Genomic DNA, 21,147 nt, shown 5'->3' with positions numbered 1-21,147 from the left:
AAGGCATCTTAGTTTCAAAATTGAAAACAAGTAAAATAGAAAAGTACCGAAAGAAGAAAACAGCATTAGCTCATACCTAAACTTAAAACTCTGTCCAAGTCACAGTTTGGAGAACAGGATAATTCAGTTGCCTTCTGCCCCTGGTATTGTTTTTAATGGTGAAGTTTTTGCTGGGTTTCTGTTCATCATTTTTAGTCGGGTGCTTCCTTATTTTTGAGTTCTTTTCTAATTTGGGTACCTCCTTTATGCTGGTCAAGATTCTTGAAACTTACCTGGGAATAACTATTCTTATGATGTGCAAAGAAGATACTCAAAATAATGTTTTTTCTATCCATTAATCATTTTCCCTGAGGAATGAATGGAATTGCAGTCATTTAATTGTAACAGTTTGGAAATCATCTATCATACAGCATTCTCTACTGCGCCATGGCATTTTCTTTTGTGCCATGGCATTTTCTTTTGGTTGGATAAATTTTCTTTCCTGGACATTATGTGACACGTTGATAAATAAAATGGGGTTTGAAACAATATCCCTCCCTTCCACAGACACACAATTATTTTCAAAGGCCATCACAGCACAACACTGACCATTAATTTAATTACCTCGAGCCTCAGCCTGTTCTTATCTCCCCATAGGAGTTCACTGCCTCCAAACTTTAGAAATTGTTTCTTCATTGGATCAAGAATTGCATTTCACTAGGATTGATAAAATCAGCCACAAATGCAATTTTATAAACATGGTGATACTTTCCCAACAAGACCCATGGTGCATTGTAGCAGCAGCTACTTCCAGGGATGGACTGGAAGCAGTAAGAGCAACATCCAACATGAAGAAGAATCACAGTGAGTGGGATGATGGGGGCAGTTTCATTTTACACCCGATTTAACATCAGATAAAAGCAAGTGTTTCTGTCTTCCCCATCCCTCTTCCAGCCATGCATTCCCATGTTTCTTTTACACAACCATGTAGCTGCAGGGCCCAAAAACATCAGTCCCCTGGCCCAAGAGAAAATTAACCTGCCAGAAGAATATCTCCTGCAAAGTTTTACTCTTTGGATTTAGTCCTGAAGGGAATCGTGGCTGCAGGTGTAATTGATACTGGTACCATCATCGGTAAAAAAACTCAACTTAGGGGAAATTAATTTAATGTCTGGCTAATTAAAATAGGTTTGGATAGTGACAGACAAAGGCAAACTAAAACACCACCTTTCCCCATATCCTCTTTCCCAGGCTTAATGTTACTCCCTCATCCATAAATCCTGCACCCTATCCTGCAAGAAGGGCTCATGCGGCTGTTTCTCATTTTTGTTTTTCTCACTCCTTGCTGCCCATCCTGCTTCTCACAGCCAGTGCCTTGACACCTGTCCACAGTACAATACCAGAGGCGAAAGAGTTTACTCTTAGCTGCAAAGAGCAGCAATATTTTCAAGTATGGACAATTTGATCTCAACTTTAGACCCAGTCTCAAGGTGACAGGGAGCAGGACTGGGAGATCTCCAGCACAGAATCACATTGCGTGGCTGCTATCAGTCACAACTCACCTTTTAAGGAGAAAGTTCTAAAAACGATGTTCAATAGGATTTCTATCGCAGGAACACTATGTACAGAAAATGTTACAGTCCAGGCTGGTATTGTGGCTTATTGGCAATTACCTGGGACACAGCGGTTTGCCACAGGTGAGCTGTACCCTGGGAGTCCCTGCCCAAGGCTGTGCTCTGGTGGTATGTTGTTGATACCATTCACACACGTCCCTGAAGTGAAACCAGGGCTGCACAAATTATCATCTTTAGGAAAACTCGTGAATTGTGAAACAATGCTGAGAGCCCTTTATCTCCTTTTAGCACAGTCATTGCTTGGCTACAGCAGATTATTTGCTCAGAGGAGTCTGTGGTTTGGTTCTTCTACTTGGCTTGTTGGAGCCCTACACACCCAGCAGATATTCCCAGATAATCCAAAAAATGAATCATCTGAACATCACCTCATTTCTGAAGCCTCCAGTACTGGCATTAGGGGACTTATAAAGTTTGAGTCCTCTAAGACAAACACCTCCAAGGGTGACATCCTGGCTCCACTGAAGCTGATGGCTGAGCTCCAACTGACCTCACTGGGGACAGGATCTCACCTCAGACACTCCCCTCCATGCGATGCTTTCTGAAAATGGCATTTCACTTTGAAAGGCTTTTTGCTCCAGAAAGATGAGCTTAGTTGGTGTCTATCTGTGAGCCTTAGTGGATATTTGCAGCAAGACAGCAGTATCACTGAGACCTCTGAGGTAAGGGAGGGTACGATGCTTAAGGCACAAGGCCGTAGGAAAGGAGGGCTCACTGTACCTGCTGCTCATGCTAACACTATTTGCTTCATTAGGCAGACAGGAGTGGGTAATAAGACACATTTGTTGTGTTTAAATCACTATCAAGTGATGCTAATGGTCTTTACAGGGATTTATCCCCCAGGTTATGTGGAAGATAAATGCTGTGTCACTGTAGAATCTAAAACAAGAGAAGTCAGTGTACCAGTCCTCCTTATCTCTGCGTTATCTCCCAACGGAGTGAATAATCAAGCATGGGACTACTAGAGCAGCACAACCTCCCACAAGCTTTCCTGTAAAAAAATGAGCAAAAGGAAAAGAGGTAAGTTTTATTAACCAGTAATGGTGTCTCTCAACACACTGCAGGAGTCCTTTGCCACAACCTTCCATATAAAATCTCAACACAATTTCCTGCAAGTTACAGGTTCTCAGCATTTCTTGGCAGATCTGGCCTCTGGTATGAAGCAGTGGCCCTTTCCCAACCCTCCTGCAAGGAATCTACAAAACCTCTGCTGACACTCCATGGAGGCTAAAAGCCCCAGAAATTCTGTGTTTGTCTTCACTTTGCTGTAAACCAAAACAAGTCTTTCACATGAAAGCCAAGTGTAAGGGAGCAGTTCATACTTTGTCTCTTCAAATATCCCTTGGAAGACAAGCCCTAACAGCATGTGAAGGATATATCAATTCTTACCCAGGTTTCTTGGTTTCTCTCTTATTCTTTTTTTTCCTTCAAAATAATTTTGTTTTCCCTCTACTGATTTTCCATTGATTTCTGCTCTCCTCTGTTGGTGAACTTATTTTGTATACTCTGCTAACAAGAGCCTTTAATTCCCTAACCTAGCCACAGTATAAGCTTTCCCTTCAACTCTCAATTCTCTCCTAAAACTTCCCTTATCAACCAAGCTGACCTGAAAACCAGGTTATTTTCCTAAGTCATATTTTAATATGAAAAGGTGACTCTCTACTAAGAGGATGGGATTGCAGCCACCCAGAATTACACGGGTCCCAATTCTGTTAGAGATGCAAACCTTTTGAGAATGAGGAGATGGTGTTCAGTTACTTGCACACACAACACTATAAAAACTGGCCGCGCAATTCAGCGTCTTTCAACAGACAAATCCTGCTACCACTGACTGACAGACCTCTTCATATATCTGACTCAAAGAAAACAACTCACATAACAACTCGAAGAAAAAGAAATCATAGTGAAATTGCAAGCTTTCGTTTTTACAAGCATGTAAATACACACTTGACAGCTTCCATCTAATCCTGCATCATTCTGCTCAAAACTGAGTTACAAAGACTGTCTGCACTGTTGCACTGTTACCCCACGCCACTGTGAAATATTGTACCTGTAATGCCTTAACCATCAACTCATTTGGGTACTTTGTCTATATTCTGCTTTTAATTCACATTCTAAGTAACAAACAATAGCAGTTACCCAACCTTGCTAGTAACCCTAGATTTATTACCAGCTTTTCTTCTTTTCAGCTTCCTTCTTCTTTGCACAGGACCTTCTGTACTGTCCTTTACAGATGAACGGCTGCAGTTCCTCTAAATAAGGTCCTCTCCTCCTCCACCTCACTCAAATCTCTCATATGTCACAGCAGTTCCAGAGGTTAATTCACAAGCAGTGAAGCAGAGTCTTCATATTTACAGAATATAAAAATTGTAAAGAGTTTTTATTAAAAAAAAACCCAAACCACACAAAAAAACCCTCCACAACTGGAATTCAAATCACCTCTTAAGTTTTTCTAGTGCAGCAAGCCTCTCTTCCATAACTTTCTCAGTTGGAGCCCTTTGAAATCACTCATTGCAGGGTCACGCTGTTAAGGCACAGGAGGAAAGGAAGGCAAAAAATGGGTTATGTGTCAGATTTGGTTTAGCCTATTACAAAGCCTTAAGCAAGAAAATTTATTATGCCGAAGACTGACTAGGACTACTGCAGCACTGACCTGTCTGCTACAAAATCCTCTAGGACACATAATTGTGTGTTGAAGTATAAAATCGACAGTATTCAAATTTTATTTCTATGTATTTCACCTGCTCACCCTTCCTTTATAATTTTAGCAGCTATTGCTCTCAACTGTGTAATTTCCTCCTGGGCTGTATCTGCTTATGCCAGTGGCAATGGTTACTCATCACACACAAGGGTTTACAGACCACATCACTGCAGTGTCCCTCCTCACCATTTGTATTTCATAAGCCTTTTTTAAGCTCAAACTAGAACTAGTAGCACAATTAGACCCATAATTAAAGTAGTGTAAGATATCTCATTGGTTTAAGTGGGAGTTTGATAGGAAATTCTGCTCCTGTCAGTCTTCACAATTACTGATACCAAAATTCATATGTGCTAAGACAGTTTTCTTCTCATATGTACCTTAGGTAGAAAGCTGTGCACCAAAAAAAGGAAAAAAAATTTATTGGGGTATTGTATAGACACAAAAGTAAAGTAAAAACAAACCACAAAAATCCTTCGCTGGAATCCAAAACTCCAAAAAGAGAGATTAAGCAAGTATGGGGAAGAAACAATTCATCAATTTACATTTTACAAGGCATTCTGCCATGCTTATTGCATGAAAGAGTGAATTTATGCCAAAATTTCTATGATGTCAAAACAGAAAAGCACTTTTAGAATAAAAGCAGGCTAACACTGTTCCTTTAGCTTTTCTAATAACAAGGCCATTTTCAAATGTGGGTATGCACAAACCCATATACATCATCTTCAATTTTTCACTCACTACGTAGTGAAGGGTCCACACAATCATTTAATCATTAACCATGTGAGAGCAGCTCTAAGGGCTGTGACAACACAGCTTCTGCTGCATTGTTTCTGGAGTGCTGCAGGACAGTCCTTCATTTCCTCAGACCATGAGTGCATCACTGAGGATCCAACCTGGTATTTCGGCACAGACTATTTTAAGACAGGTACATTCCACCTTGTTGTTGTGCAATCTGGAAAGCTGCTGTTTCATACTATTTACAGAACTGTATTGAAGTATCTTCAACTATAGGGCTACACTGAGGTCACAATTAAAAAAACCACACACAGATGACAGTATCTCGATATATGCTGTAGTATAAAAGTGAAAATGAACTCAGGCTATTAAAAAAATTTATTCTTTTCCATGAAAGATTGGTACTACAATCAATATAACCATTTCATCAGTCAAGTATGTCTGTTATAGGCAGGCACAACATTACAAAACAGGCAAGTACAATGCCCGATTAAGCAAATACAGTCTGAATATCTATTCATCCACTATTTCTGAAAACAAAATTATCAAATATCCACCAGGGAAAAAAAGATGAACTATTTTAGTTTCTCTTTGGCATACTTATCAGGACAATGAATTAATTACAAAAGTCTTCTATTGCTGCCAGCGCTGTGAAGAAAAAAGGACTGAGTGGAAGGTTGTACGTCAGAACTCACTTTTAAGACTTGGGCAGCCTGGCTCACATATCCAAACTGGTGACACATGACAGTTCAGCTGCCAATGCTTCACGAGGCAGACAAGGATTACATTGTTTTACACTGCAGTTTTGTTGAAGGTATCAAAAGAGTTACAGTAAATTTATGCACAGTACTTACATATTACACACAGTTATATAAATACCCATGCTGTGGCTGGGCTTGAGGACGCTGCTTAAGCAATACAAAAGCTCAGTATCAGACCTCCCACCAGCCACTTAATACACATTGCACTTCGCATCCAGTAATATGTTCATTTCTGTACCTCTCTTAAAAATAGATTTAAAGCAGAAGTGAAGAATAATATCGCATCTTTCCATAAACTCTTCTTATTTACACTGTAATATTCCATTATACATAAAGACTGCGTTACGATACATTATCTTCATATAGCTTTTTGCAATACATACAGCTTGGAGCTATTAACATCTTGGTATGGGAACAGAGATACGACCTATAAGCCTATTTTAAAACAATTTGAGCCTTAATTTTGCTCTAGTTTGTTTCACTGAAACCATTCTTTGAACAAAAAAAAAAAAAATCCTCCTTATTGGAGAGGAAAAAAACAACTCGTGTTTAAACCACCTCTGGATTTCTTTTAACCACTGAGAAACTTAGAAACCATAATCATTTTAGAAACCATAATAATTTTTTGCATCATTATAAAGCCACTTCAAAGGCCTGTTACTTTTAAATTTAGAATATGAATGACAATTGTGACCATATCTTTAAATTTTTTTTTCTTAACTTTTGGTTATCTTTCAACATAAAAAAATGAGAACACCATCATTAATCATACATGATCTTTGCACAACTGGGGAGAGTTCCTATTTTATTCAGGGACAAAATAAACATGCACACAACCCCCATTCACGGAGTGAGAACATAAACTACAGCAGCACTTGTCTCAAGTTATGGTGCACATGGTTGCAATACGGAGTATAAAACAAAAGCAGAATTTCCAACATCTGTTAAAACACAAAAAAACTCCTATTGTACAAAAAAAGTCGTTCACATTCTTTGCAATGAAGTGAAGAATCAGCTGCTTTCTGGACTCTCCAGCCTGCAAACTCCTCCTTCTATTGCCACGGACTGTCCTGCCACAGCTCCAGGAGGAAGTCTTGAAATGTGAGTCTGTGGAGAAGTCAAGAGAATATTATGGACTGAGAAAAGGCAAAATTATGCAGGACAAAGTAAGCTTGTAAATACTGAACAATTAAGCTGTTCCCTCACTGAAGTCTGAGGATAAATTACAAAGCAACTTGAAAAGAAACAGATTCTTTTTCTTTTTTGATTGCATTGATGTTTAACACATGAAGAGAAAGACCATGACAGATGCATAGAAAAGGTAAACTGGATGAATCAGTGCACTGAAAGTAGAAAGAAATATCCAGAGTGAAGACAAAAGAAAATCATTCTGGCATTTCATGGTTTATAGGTCTATTTGTAGGGAGATTCAGAAGTGTTTACTACTGCATACAGAAATACACCTTACAGTAATCTCGGACAGAATTAACTATTTGACAGAGCTAAACTAATACTTCAGAGCATAAGGCAACTGCAATGATCAGGATGCAAAGGAGAAATTTCTCTGCATAAAATACCTAGTCATCCACCTAAAAAACTCCAAAGACTTCCTGTTGCCAACTACCAAATAAATCAATCCAAAGAACAATTGTGTTTCTGCCAATAGGCATCTTTTCCACAGAAAGTTTTAAAAGCCTTTGAGAAGGCACTGGAACATTTCAGCCAGGAAGTGGGCGCGTGTGTCTGTGTACACAAAACTCCACTTTATAACTGAATTGTAACTCAGTGGCTGTAAAAATCTGTTAATGATCCCTTATATACTAGGGTATGCTTTATTAGATGGGCGAAAGCATCCACTTATGAAAAGATACTTTGACTTACTGTTAAGAGTAATGACTTTTTATCCCCTCTGCACGTTTTTACACTGTGAAAACAGCTCATGTTATATTAAATTAGGCACTGGAAATGATTGCTACTATGGTATAAAGCTCACAACATAAAGTTGCTGGCATTTAGAAACTACAGCTTCCTGTAAGTGCAGCCCACAACATATTTGTTGGTACATACATTATCCCACTTAAAAGATTTAATTGGTGCAACTAAGGCCACGGGTTGTGACAAGAAGTACAAATGTAAAAGTTCAGTAAGAATAACTTGCATCAATTGAGCAGAAAATTATTTGAGATTCTAAACTCAGTTCATTACACTGAAGAGACATTTTGTGTCTCGGGCAGCTTCTTTTAATTCCTTTCTTGATAAGGGTATCGTGGTGCCTTCACTTAGGTGGTCTTGTTTTCAGTTAAATCACAGAACAAGATTTAATCAAAAACATTTCAATGTTTTCATTTTACAGCTGAAACTTTGATCTCTGGCTTTCCTGCTTGATATATGAACAAGTTCCTACTTTCAGAACCATTTCAGTTACAACTGTGACTTACCACTCCGAGAAGAAAATACTCCCTTCAGATCTGTTACAGCTTCCCCCAAAATGTAACTGACAATTTGTCAGTAAATGTCATTTCATAAATTAAAAAAAAAAAAAAGTAAAAGGAAGAAAATCAAGTGGAAGAAAGGTATTTTTTATTCTGTGACTGACAGATCCATGATATTTCTCCAGGTCTGTGAAAATTTCTAAATGAAAAGGGTGACAGTATAAAAGCAACACTGTTTGATGGGCATGGTAGCAAGTTTCCTCAGAGGAAGAATGCCACTGGTTGTTGAGCGAGATACTGCAATCAGAGCAAACCAGTAAGTTAATCCTAATGAATTTTTGAGCAAGGAAAGGAAAACGTACAAGAGGGGATAAGCAGGTAGTCACTATCTATTAATACATTAGCAACTAGCTGGCCTTAAATAGCTGCCCAAAACACATTTCCTATAGAAAACCTCATTTCCTACGTCAGGAAGAACCCATTTCCCATACACAAGACCCCAAACCACTATACACCAGCATCTGAAGACTTCCATTTACAGAAACACTGAAACCACACATAATAAAACATTTCTGAAAGCCTTTACTTGCATCCTGTGTATTTTCATACTTTCTATGATCGCGTAAATACAGATCTGGTTTACACTGACTACTTCTTATTACTTTCACCAATGGCTGCCTTATGTAGAACAAAAATGAGACAGATCTAAGATGATATTGTTTCAGATGTGACTTAACAAATAATTTGACAGGGTAACATTGCCATGTCAAGACAACTTCAGAAAACTCCCAAGCAAATTCTTACAATTATATCTCTCTTGTTCTTAACCATAAGAACAAACTTCAGTAAATAAAAAGAAACATCAAAGAACACTTAATATTTTTAAATTAACCGCAGAACTTATTTGTAAAGTTTGTTACATTTTTGTATCCCACCATCATATTTTACATTAAGTCCAGATTGCATAGTCAATTAGGTTTAGCTTTTAAAAACTTAAAAATAAAAAAGCAAACAAAAAATAATGACACTGGAAAGGTTTTAACTGAACTCAATTATTCTGTCAGCTTTACAAGTTGAATGAACCCACACCTGGAAGAAATTGTGCCTGGGACCAGAAAAAAAAAAGGGAAAATAAATAATTTTCCTGAATGAATCCTCCAGTCAGCTCCACAGAAGCCTCTCTTTGAGGAAAGAGTATGTCAAAGAATGGTGGATTAAGAATGATGGGGTTATCCATATCTTCAGCTTCATATATAGACGTTTTACAGTCCCAAGAATATTCTGATGTGATTTGCCTTCCTAGAGAAAAGGGAGGTTGGTGAGGGTCCGGGAGGAGACGAGGTACTGACAAGTGGGACAACAATCAGTCACCACAGATTTTTGCTGCAGCTTAAAGGAGGAACCTTGTGCCCACAGTTCTACAGGAAAACAGGCAAGTGCTGGAAGAAAGATTTGATTTTTTGCTTCCTACCCCCCCCATAAAGCCCAAATGAGCTAGCCAACCTTCAGACGCTGATTCTTGCTCCATGTACTCGACATCCAAACACACAATGTTTCCTTCTTTCCCTCCTAACCAAACCAACATCATGGATCTATCGATCCCCCCAACCCCAGTGCTGCAGACTCTGGAATGTTACTCTCTCCCAGTGCTTTTTGATGCACACTGCAAAGTTTCCTCCCACTACCTACGAAACTAACAGGTCTTTCTCCTCTGGAATACACGTTAACTCCTACAGGAACAATATACGGTTTCATCTTTTTGACTTACATTATTTCATGTCTCATAGACAAGGATTCTGAAACAACCTGGAGACCAAGGAACATGAAAAAGGTTTTCTTTTAAAGAGCTAGTCTCCTTCTTTTATTCACGTAAAAGTACCAGTTTGTCACAACCACTTAGGGCACTTTTCTTTCATTAAAAGCATAAATGCAATGTAAAATGAATATATAAAATTTAAGCCAGGAGACAGACAGTGCTGCATGAGAAAGCTGAAGTCAATAAAACGCTGCCAAGAGGACAGAGTACAACTACCAGATGGCAGCACATTCAGTTCTTAAGCAAATCTAGGGAGTGCTTCATGTGTTTAGCACTCTTATTACACACTCAGGATGTGCTTTAGACAGAATAATTTATAAAACAAACTTTTTCCATTCATTACACTATAGAGATGAAATATAATGAAAGACCTAGGATGCCATATCCTTAAGGAAATTGCTTTCTACAGCTTTGCTCCTTGAAAAAAGGAGTACCACCAAACCCATATATTCTTAAGAAATTTGGAGCCTTCTAGCTGTGTACACACTTCCACCATCAGAACCATCTGACCACACATTCTGAATTTATTTTGTAAGCAGTAAAAGCCGAATTTGGCAGCAGCTCTGCTGCTCTGTCTCCTGGTAATCTCTCCTCCACCATGGTTTGTATGTACACCTGTAGTATGGCAGGAGAAGGTGCCCCACAAAATACTGGCAACTGCTGCTATCAGAAAATGCCGTGTGCATCTTGTTTGGTGAAACCTTAATAAAGAAAAAAAATGGGGGAAAAAATAGAAAGAGAGGCTCCAGAATATTGTCCTTGTTGGGAAACAACTGATGATGGGGTGATTCTGGTCTCACTGCACTGAAAGTAATGATTTAAATACAGGTTGCATAGGAAGTTAACAGTTTTCCAAGCTCAAATTCATTCTGTGATTTAAGTATATTACTACAAACTATTTAGGTCTCTAACTGAATCACTCATACTTGTATCAACACAGCCTAAAGACACATACCAACCAGTCATCAAATCAGCTCAGCACCCCAGGGTTTTGTAGAGGTATTCTAAAACCCTGTCATGTATCTTCAAATGTGATTTGTATCATTGTGAACTGCAGGTGCTAAGTCAGGTTACTGCATTTATATTTGCATACCTGGACACACAGTCCCATCTTCCCTACCCCACTCTGTCAGCCAAATGCAGGGAGAGCTCCAGAACTACTGGCTTTATGCAAGAACCCAATCCAAAAAGTGAACTTATCTTCTCATCTCAGAGCCTGTTGATTTCCATGAAGGTCTACGAGCCAAACATTTTAACTAGTATCTTAGCACTAAAGGTTATTTCCAACAAATAGAATTATTTTTATGAGAGAACTGGATGGTCCACTGTATGCCCAGAGTACTTTTCAAATGAAAATTTCTGACTGATTCCCCAGTCTCCAGACAAGAGTGAAGATTAAAGAAAATAAGTAGAACAGTGACATATACTTTTCCTGTCTCATGAAGTTAAAAGACTGTCTCTGTAGTCTGAAATGAATGACTGAATTATTTGACTTCATATTTCTGCTCACTGAACAGGCTCAGTGAATTTTTCCACTAATTTTCAAAATAGAATTAGGATTCTTCCAAGATGTCTTTCTTCACCCAATGAGCACTGGAAAACTGCCCTTCTCCTGACAAAGGGCTTTCACAGACCTTTTACTCACAAAGTCAAATACAGAAGCTCATCCTCAGAAAACCAACAATAATCACTACAACCAGTGTTTGTCACATGTATCACTTCAAACATAGAGGGAAGGACTTCTGCTAAATTTTACAGCATCAGTAAAGGCGAACAAATCTGATGATGACAGCTTACATATCCACAGGAAAAGTGAACTGGAGATGGTCTCCCTGTCCACCATGTTTGCTTATACTGGAAAATGAAATTAACTGTCAAAGATAAAAGTTTCTGTTTGCACATCACAACCACAACATTTGGTGTGGACAGCACTTGCTGCTGATGGATGTTTTCAAGCACAGCAATATGTAACACTCTCCACTACTGCTATACCACATCTTGCAAAGCAACGTGAATTTGGTTCATTTGAGAATGGAAAGAATGGTTCATGTAACTTTGCATTATTAAAATTGCCATAACATAAAGCTTAGCATTTCATGTTATAAGAACTGAATAGCTGCCAAAAAGAGATTTAAACTGGCAATTGAATTGGATTATATTCAATATTGCAACTGGACTTTTTAAATTTGCTGTCTAAGTCATCCAGCTGTTAGGAAAACTAAAGCCTATGAGGCTGAACTACAAGGATATCTCAAAAGTATTGCAACATTTACAATAATTGCCAAAGTTTGCAACATTTATAGAGATCATATAGCAGATTTATAAATACTAAGAAATATAGTGAGCTGATAGATTATTTCAAATACTTACACAAAATAAATTACCTAAACTGCATTTTGCTGCTATCGAGGCTGGATCTTGCCCTGGAAAAAAAGCACTCTGACTTCAAATACTCTTGAAAACACAGTGAGGAATTACCTATCTAGGAGCAGAAACATCAGCCACCACCAACTATTCTCCCCATGACAAGACACTTGTCAGATCCAGGAAGAAGTAAGTATCCCAGCCACTTACACTTTCTGCATACAGAATATACTGCAGGACTTGAGTAAACAAATATTCTGCAGACCTTGTCTGAGATAAAAGGGCTCCTGTCTGATTATGCACAGATACACAACATTAAATCAAAGAAAGGCTGCCTACCCACAGCCAGAAACTTCAAGAGATGCCGTTGGTATGTGAACTCACATTGCAGGCATACGCTGCACTGTCATTTGAGATTGAAGAATTTATTTTCCTTTGAAGCAACCTCCATTGGGCAAGCAGACAAGGAACAAGAAGATATGAAGTCTTTGTAACTAAGAAGAGTCAATTGACTTGTGCAACCTAACCACTAACACCCCTTCCTTCCCATTCCTCATTTAAATCTAAAATCACATTATGGGTGAATTGAAGGAATTATTAAGTATTACACATCATCCATGGCAGTATGAACAGAGCTGCAAGAAGCAACACAGAGTAGAGCTATTTCCCAGTGCTGACAACAAAAATGCTTAAGCTCTCAAAACACAACCCAATAAATTCAGGAAAATAGGAAATGATAACTGAACCCTGCCAGAGTAACTTTAAAGAAGTCAGAGCCCCAGTAACAGAGTGACCTTCTTAGCTGAAGCTATGATCAGTTGTTGGATCTATTATGGATCCATAAAAAACCCCAACCATCTGGAAGGTTATTCTGAGGACTAACTAGTATCTCAGAAAAAGAAAATCTGGACTGGAAAAAAAATAATTGCTGATTTAATATCTTAAATTCATATCTCGTAATTCATGAGTCAGTAACACAATAACAAAAAAAAAAAAAATCCTCCTCAGTTCATGCAGTTATTTAACCTCCTAGTCCTTCAATCTAGAAGTCATAACCTTTCCTGATGCAGCAGTTACTGCTACAAAAAGAGCAGTGTGAGCGCAGAGGGAATCCACAAACTAATGTTTTCTATCTGCTTCTATGTATTCTCACGGTTGCAGCCCAAAACTTGCACTGCAGCCCAGAATATTCCAACAGCCTCACTACTGATAGAAAGAGCTGAGCATCCGCTACTGTGACAACTCTACCATCACAGAGGTGGCAATACAAGACCTTCCTTCAAGAGATCTTGGGAAGCCCATCCATCTTCCCAAAGAACAGGTCTGATGCTGAAACAATCTGTCACAGTATTGCTTCAGGAAGGAAGTTTGGGTCCAGAAGCTCCTAAACCAGAGTCTATCTGCCCCTTGAGCTCATAACTGAGGTTCCCAAGCACCATCCTGGGTTAGGTGCAGCACCAGGCGGTGCAGGTTAGTTCAAGAAGTAAAGGAAAGAGCCAAAATGCTCAGATGAAAGCTTGTGTCCTTCCACATCCAATTTGTGACAAATGCTGGCACCAATTGATTATGAAGCTGCTTGTGTCGAGAAGGATGACAAGAAAAAAAGAAAAGCACAGTTGAACCAGCTAAGATATGCCTTGATTAGCTGTTTGTGGCATAAAAATCTGAGGGAAGCTACTGGGCCATCCACCATGCAGGTGCTGGAGATGACATTGCCAGAGCTATGAGTGGTGGAGGAGCTGAAATAGCTCCAGCATCAAGAAAGAGCTGATAGGACACACAACCAGAGGTGACTGTGTCAGTAATAAGGTGTGAACTTAGTTCATCTGGCAAGGCTATGCAGGATTTTTAAAGCAACATTCAACCAAAAACTTTAATCCAACAGGAAATGGTGTCTATTCCAGGCAACTGGTTTAAAAAAAAAAAAAAAAAAAAAAAAAGACTGGACACCTTTCCAGAATGTATGCTTCAAATCAAACCACTATTACTGCACAGCTCTTTCAGGCTCAGCCATCTGGTGCTGGTGAGCTAACATTCAGGCAGTTTGATCTGGAGGTGAGCGGCCAGCTGCAGAACCCAGTCTTCCCTAAACTGGGAGCAAACAAACCCCTGGTGCAAGGGGTCAGTACTTGGAGAGCTAACACTGCTAAAAGCCAGAAGCACCCGCAGGTCAGGGTGTACGTACCACTTCAAGCCAATGATTCCACTTTCCTGTCCCACTGTTCTTTTAAGGAGTTAACTGGCTGTCTCCATGTCTTGAGCACACCAGTGTCTGCAGGTGAGCTGCATCTGCCTTGTGTGTTTGCCTTGTAAGAAAGGCATCCTGTACCTCCACAGTTTCCATCTGGGGTTCAGAACCACCATTTGCTAGGTCCTGTTATGAATTGCATTAACCCCCCATGCCCTAAGAACCACACTAAGACTGTAAAGCAGGTTCCTCTTTTCCTTACTATGTACCCCTTTATATGATTCTAATATTAGTCTAGTTCATAACAGTAGACACTTAAAAACCTTCTAGCTTTTTAAGTCTTGCTTTTTATTTTTTTCATCTTCATTAAATTGTTGATTAAATTGAACCAGTCCAAAATCAGCCACTGTGACAACCCCTCAAAAAACAAAAAAACAAAACTCAAGTCCTAGACCGATGAAAGAAATAAAACCTGAAGGTCTTTACCACCCTAGAAAAACAGGAAAGCAAATGTTTCCTTACAAGCTGCTGCCTAATAATTTTGCTATGGTACCCATAAACAAGTGATATTTTATACTTTTATGAACTCTTATCCCATTATTCTTTCATGGCAAGCACTCAAAATTAACTGTAGCAAAACAGTCACTCTGTTAAAGAACAGAGTTGGTTTTTTTTTCACTTGCAATACATTGTGTTCTATTTCAAGCCCAGTTTTCCATCTATAACTTAGTCCTAGTTGTAGCAGAACAAAATTCCAGCTTTTATGGCAGAAGACTTTTTTTGATCAATAGAAGTCAGCAGCAAAAGCGTTTGTGGTTTTTCTCTGGAAAGCATTTGTGGCCACAGACTCAAAGAAGGAAGAAAGGGAGGGGGATTAACTCTTCAGTGAAGGTCAAAAACATAATTTAAAAGTGAACCAAGAAGAGCAGCTGTGTCTGTCAGCACAATCAGGATTACCAGCTGGAGAATTTACCAGCAGTATGAAAACAATGCACACCAGATGTCAAATGTTGCAACTGTGAGTAGGAAAGCAACTCTGGGCATGGCACTGTCATGTTAATACACATTACCAGACAGATTTCATATTTAGCACTTATTTATTAATTAGACACTACCAGGAAGAAACAAAACTTGAGCTTTGCAGTGTAAGTCAGAGGCAGGTGTGCACACTGGAAACATTTAACATCCTTTATTCTCAGTTATTCTTTCACTGCAGACACAAGACAACAATTTAAAAGCTAACTAGCAAGTACTAGAACATTTGTAGCTGAACTTGCTTTAGTTTCGCTCATTTCAATCTGAGCTTTTAACTTCAGTTTGGACTTTTCTCAACAAAATCTGAAATAAATATTAAGAAAAGAAGCAAAACCACACTCTCTTCCATGGATAGTTATCTGGGAAGAATCGTACCTAAGTTATGCAAAAGCGAAGCAAATCCTTCACTTGTATCTCTACCAGCACTTCCTTCATCAACTGCTTGTTATCTTTCTTGTCTTTCTGGGGCGTTCTTGTCTTTTTTTCTTGCACATTTTATGCCTTGAGGATGAACTCATCCATTCCCAGTGCTTGAAACAGAGTGTTACACCAGTTTTGCTATGTAAAATATCTGATGATGATTTTCTTCTTTTATACCTTGGTATATTCTTTTATTACCACCTTGGTCACATCCCCCTTTGCATTAATGCCTACAGAAATTATGACTGGCTCTGCTTGCAGCTTCTCCCATGTTCATCCCTGTTCTCCAAACATCTCTCCTAAATGCTCTAGTTGCTATGTAACAGTACCCTCCTTTTTCTCCCTTCCATGCTCTTTTCCTAAGAATGGATGGCTCATCCACTTGGTTAATCCCTACTCCTTGATCATGATGTGACAGAATTTTCCAGTTTTCACTGCTAAATTCAATTTTAACATAATACTTCTCTCATTAAAAATAAATTATAAGGCCCCAAAAAACTGAAAATATGGATGGCAATATTGGAATTATTTATCAGAGAGGCTATTCTAGGAACTTGTTTGAAGTTTGTTTTGTATCTTCCTTGATGGTGCAATTGCTTTAGCTGAAGGAAGACATGCCCACAGAAAAACATGGTACCAGCATAGCTGAATCAAGATGGATAAAGTTATTCAAATACAATTACTGTCAGCAGAAGGAATGGACATGTTCGTGGCACCTTATCCTGACATGAATCATATGTTAGGATAGGGTTGTTAACTGCTGCAATTAAAAAAAGAAATTAGAAATGCCTAATCAATTGACACATTTAACTGCTTGGGCACCCATTACTTCTTCTATTCTCTTAAAGATAGAAATTTCTTACACATTTCATTATCATTAATACAAATTCTCCTTAGCTTCTGCACTCATTTTACTGTATTACAGCCTATTTCTCATGGCTTACCTTAGCTTTGCCATCCTGTGCAGACATATATCCAACACACATGCTCTCTGTTGTATGGCTCCACAGAAATTCCACTATAAAAGAAAACGCAAGAAGTTACAAAGAGGCCTAGGTTTAAAATACAAGATGTAATTTAACAAGACTAGTATCTTGAGGAACAAACATAGCAAGGTTAAAAAACAACAAACAAAAACTACTTACCAGAGTAATTAAGTCTCAAAAGAAACAGCTATCAAACAAACAAGATTTTCCTGACTATTCTCAGTCACACACTGCAGAACTAATACTCAGAATGAGAGTGTTACTTCAATGATATGGAGCCTCCAAGATGAGAAATACATCAGCTGCAACTGCAGTTAAAAGACTGGACCAATCTCTAAAGCAGTGGCCTGTTCCACCCATGAAGTAAAAGCTGATAGAATGTGTGCTTGTCTGCCTTGAGCCCAGACAAAAGCACCCTACAACAAGCATTTTTTTTTCCACAGAACTGAGCATACATATATACATAGTATATAATTATCATTAGGTAAAGGGGGATTTGCAGCTTAGCTGCCCAAGCAGGATACAGGAAAACATGCACATATAGTCAAGTCTGCAATATGGGAATTGAAGATATAGAGCAGGCAGGAAAGACATCTGGTAAAAGCAAAATTATCCTGCAGAAAAAGCAGGAGAGGTGTCTGATGGAATCAGAGTAACACGCACAATAAGAAAGAAAGATTTCTGGGAAAATTTGAGCAAGTCCTGGATTCAAAAGTATGCTGAATTACAACAGCAGATGCAAACACCCCCTGTCTTTGTGGAGAGTGTAAGGAGCACCAAAGGTAAGAGAGGAAAGACAGATGGAGAAGAAATCCCTATCAAAGCAGTCTCAGGTCTGATTACCTGGACTTCCAGCACCAGGTATACAGCATCAGCTCTCTGGTCCTGCACTCACCACTAATTTAAGATGTCAGTGTTAAAGACCAACTGTCGTGCTTGCAGTGATAATGATTAAGAAAACTAATAGCTGCTCACATGTATTGTTAATGCCTGTTAATCCAGTATGGTGCTGTCCCTGAAGTCTTAAAAGTGTCCTGATTTATGAGTTGTTTAACAGCCTGTTCCAGTGATCTTTAATTGCCTGATACATATGCAGGTATCTTTATGCACACCAACACATTCCTACTCAGCTGCAACCCAAAATTCAGACAAAGAGCACATTATTCAGATGTTCAGCTCTCTGTCAGTGGAGCTTTATAAACTGCCACACTGTTTTTTTCCTGCTCTCTGTCATGGCCATTTTTCTTTGTGTTCATAAAGTCCATAATTTGGGAGGAGGGAAAGAAAAAGAATAGCTGATCAGAATTCAAGGCATTTCACAGAATTCTGTAAAAGGTTTAAAAAAATGCACTGAAGCACAAATTCTTCCTCTGGATTATGGAAGGTGTCTTACATGAATTACATGAGATGCCATGAAAAGATATTTCCACATTATTTCTTTTGAGAGTGACTTTCACATACTGCAAAAAAGCATCACTAGATGGGTTTAAAACTTTTACTCATTCCTATTCCTCACGTTCCGTTAACGTGGTTGATGAAGGTCACAGCACGCTGAGCACGCTGATCCTTTGAACCACTTCTCCTTGCATAGCAATTAAACCAGAGCAGGAGATCAAAGGTTAGATGATCCCAACAAGACTTGAAGATTCTGACAGATATGCAGATATCATCATAAAAGAAAAATGAACTTCACTGAGGTGTGTGCTCTGCTGCCCCATAACAGATTCATGACTGATACCACCAAAGGTGAGTCAAAAGCTTTCAGAGAGTGAAACATATCCAGCACAATCAATGTGTGTTTGATGGGGCCAGCCTCCCCTTGGCACCCCAAAGGCTCCACTGTCAGTGAAAGCATTTTTTTTTGAGACAAATTTAATCCCACCTTTTAATTTTGAGAAGTTGGGAAACAGTTCAGGTCAAATACCCTCAAAATATAATATCTCTGCCTTTGATAACTACCAAAAGTAGCCTGTACTAGCACAATCCTTGGTTACTGTTAGCCTTACAAGTAGTGGAACTACAATGAAAATTCAAAATTACATGTGAAGATGTAATGATTACATCTTCAGATACATATATTTTCAACCATTTAGCAAGCAACTTCCTTGCCACTTGTTTCAATATTAAAAAGAAATAAATAAAGATGATCCCTGTAACAAAGACATGAGAGTTTCTTATTCTATACATGAAGTTTTTCACTATTTACCAACTTACTTTCAGTCCAAACAACACAAATACTACATATGTTAAATTATATATTATCTCAGCATACATTATAAGGCAGGAAATTTCCATGGTACAGAAAAAGTACTGCGCTACAGTTAATCTCAATGTTATTTCAGTGGAAAGAAAACCAAAAATCAACAGACAAATATTCTTTACTTATGATGTATAAGGGGATTTTAGAAATTAACTTTTGAGGAAAAAATGCCAAACCTTCATTAACAGAATATGTTCTCTTACATGAATGACAAACATTAAATGAATAGAAAAAAATCCTCTCACTCCCAAACCTCAGGAATTGAAGGTTAGGTTGATCTTGTTCTTATTTAATCAGACTTGTATTTTGCATTTTCTTAACTCTTTTTTTAATGATAGAATTTATGTTGTAGGATGCTGTTGCACTAGATAATGTCACACTTTAATTCTGGTAACATAACCCCAGCCTATATTAGACAGGTCAATGTGACCCAATAAATAAGCACATAGCTCCACATCTGAGGAGCACCACAGGAAAGGAGATGGCACAAGTATCATCCTGAAGTAATTCATATGCCCCTAATCCCAAATTCCTTCCTTTAAAGAGGCTTTACTGTCTCAGGGTTGTATTTCCACCCTGTTCTGCTCATAGCCTAGAGCCTTCCGTTTCCATCTGTTTCTCCCACACAAACCACTTGACAGTTTTCCATAACACATTTTTCTGCCATAAAGCAGCAAGATAGGGATTGTGTTTCCAGGACAGAAACAGGGCTGAAGGGATGTAAAGCCCTTTTGGAACCAGCCAGCTACTGGTGGAGGCAAAGTCCAGGCTCCTGCTGATTTCAGTATAAGCAGCAGAAAGTCCTGTTTGGTGCAAATGCAAATAGTAACTGCGGCTTATCTAAGCCCATTTTCCTGGCCATTACCAAGAATAAACAACCATAAACAACTTCCCTTACAAATTTTAAGTGTATCCTCCAAATTCACACACTTTCTTCTGCAAAACGGAGGAATAAAGAACTTTTTAGAAAGCATTTTTCACATATAAGCTACTGAGAAGCAGTAAACAGCTACATGCATTACCCCCAGCTAAAAATGCAATTTTTCCTATGAGGAACACATCCTGCCTCGCCTCAAGCAACTATTATATCTATGCCTTAGACTGAGAAGGATCCCACACAACCCTCTGAATGACAATTCTGCTCAGAAATAATGAGTCAGACAGAATGCTCTTTTCCAGAGTTTTATTAGTATTAGCCTTGTTTGTTCCCTATTTCGCTTTCTAGATTTTTATTATTTCAATTTCAATTCTTTTTGTTTTCTCTGTGCCTTTCAAACATGCACAGAGATTTTATTTCACCTGCCACTTTGAGTTGGCACCCAGCTGAAGTAAAAATGAATAACAATTTCTTACCTAGTAAAGTTGGCTTTTCCTGTGAGGATTCAGGCTCTGCTGAACACCTGCAAGAGCGGAGAACTATCACACCTCCAAGTACACCATCTTCATTGGCTAGGAAAGGTGAACCTGGGCAAAATCGTTGGGGAGAATTATTTGCAATAGGAAGAGCTTCTTAGGCATTTTTTTTAATTTGACTTTCTGCCTTCCCCCTTTAATCTCATCACTAAGGGTAGAAAAGAGTGACAGGTCAAAAAGTGCTTTTACAAAAGCCTCAGTTCTATTTTTCCTAAGTGTTTCAAAAGAATAATCTTCTACAATGTTAATCTACTAATCCACCAGTAATCAAAAAAATGAAGAGCTACATGGAAAAAAACAAACATATTAAAAATTACATTTGTGAGTGCAAACCTACTTGTTCATGGATCGAGGAAAACATAATAATGAAAAACAGAGTGTCAAGCTGAAAAAAAAATTGCGACTCAGTATTTGGTTCTTTCTGTT

The 21,147-nt window shown here is 38.5% G+C and overlaps 1 protein-coding gene across 4 annotated transcripts in view; it reads right to left on the bottom strand.

The window, feature by feature from the left end:
- Positions 1 to 5,406: 5,406 nt before the first annotated feature.
- Positions 5,407 to 21,147, bottom strand: part of TASP1 (taspase 1) — an 82,060-nt gene continuing 66,319 nt past the window's right edge. For all 4 annotated transcript variants that reach the window (XM_042049321.1, XM_042049318.1, XM_042049319.1 and 1 more), the window contains 3 exons: positions 20,662 to 20,772; positions 17,007 to 17,080; positions 5,407 to 6,914 (listed from right to left, as the gene is read on the bottom strand). In XM_042049321.1, the coding sequence (XP_041905255.1) occupies positions 6,819 to 6,914; positions 17,007 to 17,080; positions 20,662 to 20,772 (281 nt within the window). In that variant the 3' untranslated portion in view covers positions 5,407 to 6,818. The remainder of the gene's footprint in view (positions 6,915 to 17,006; positions 17,081 to 20,661; positions 20,773 to 21,147) is intronic.

Source organism: Corvus kubaryi, unplaced genomic scaffold (genome assembly GCF_017639235.1).
Source record: "Corvus kubaryi isolate FWS band 111438036 unplaced genomic scaffold, C.kubaryi_AGA036_p1.0 70, whole genome shotgun sequence".
Classification (NCBI taxonomy): Eukaryota; Metazoa; Chordata; class Aves; order Passeriformes; family Corvidae; genus Corvus; species Corvus kubaryi.
This window is presented reverse-complemented; position numbering and strand designations above follow the sequence as displayed.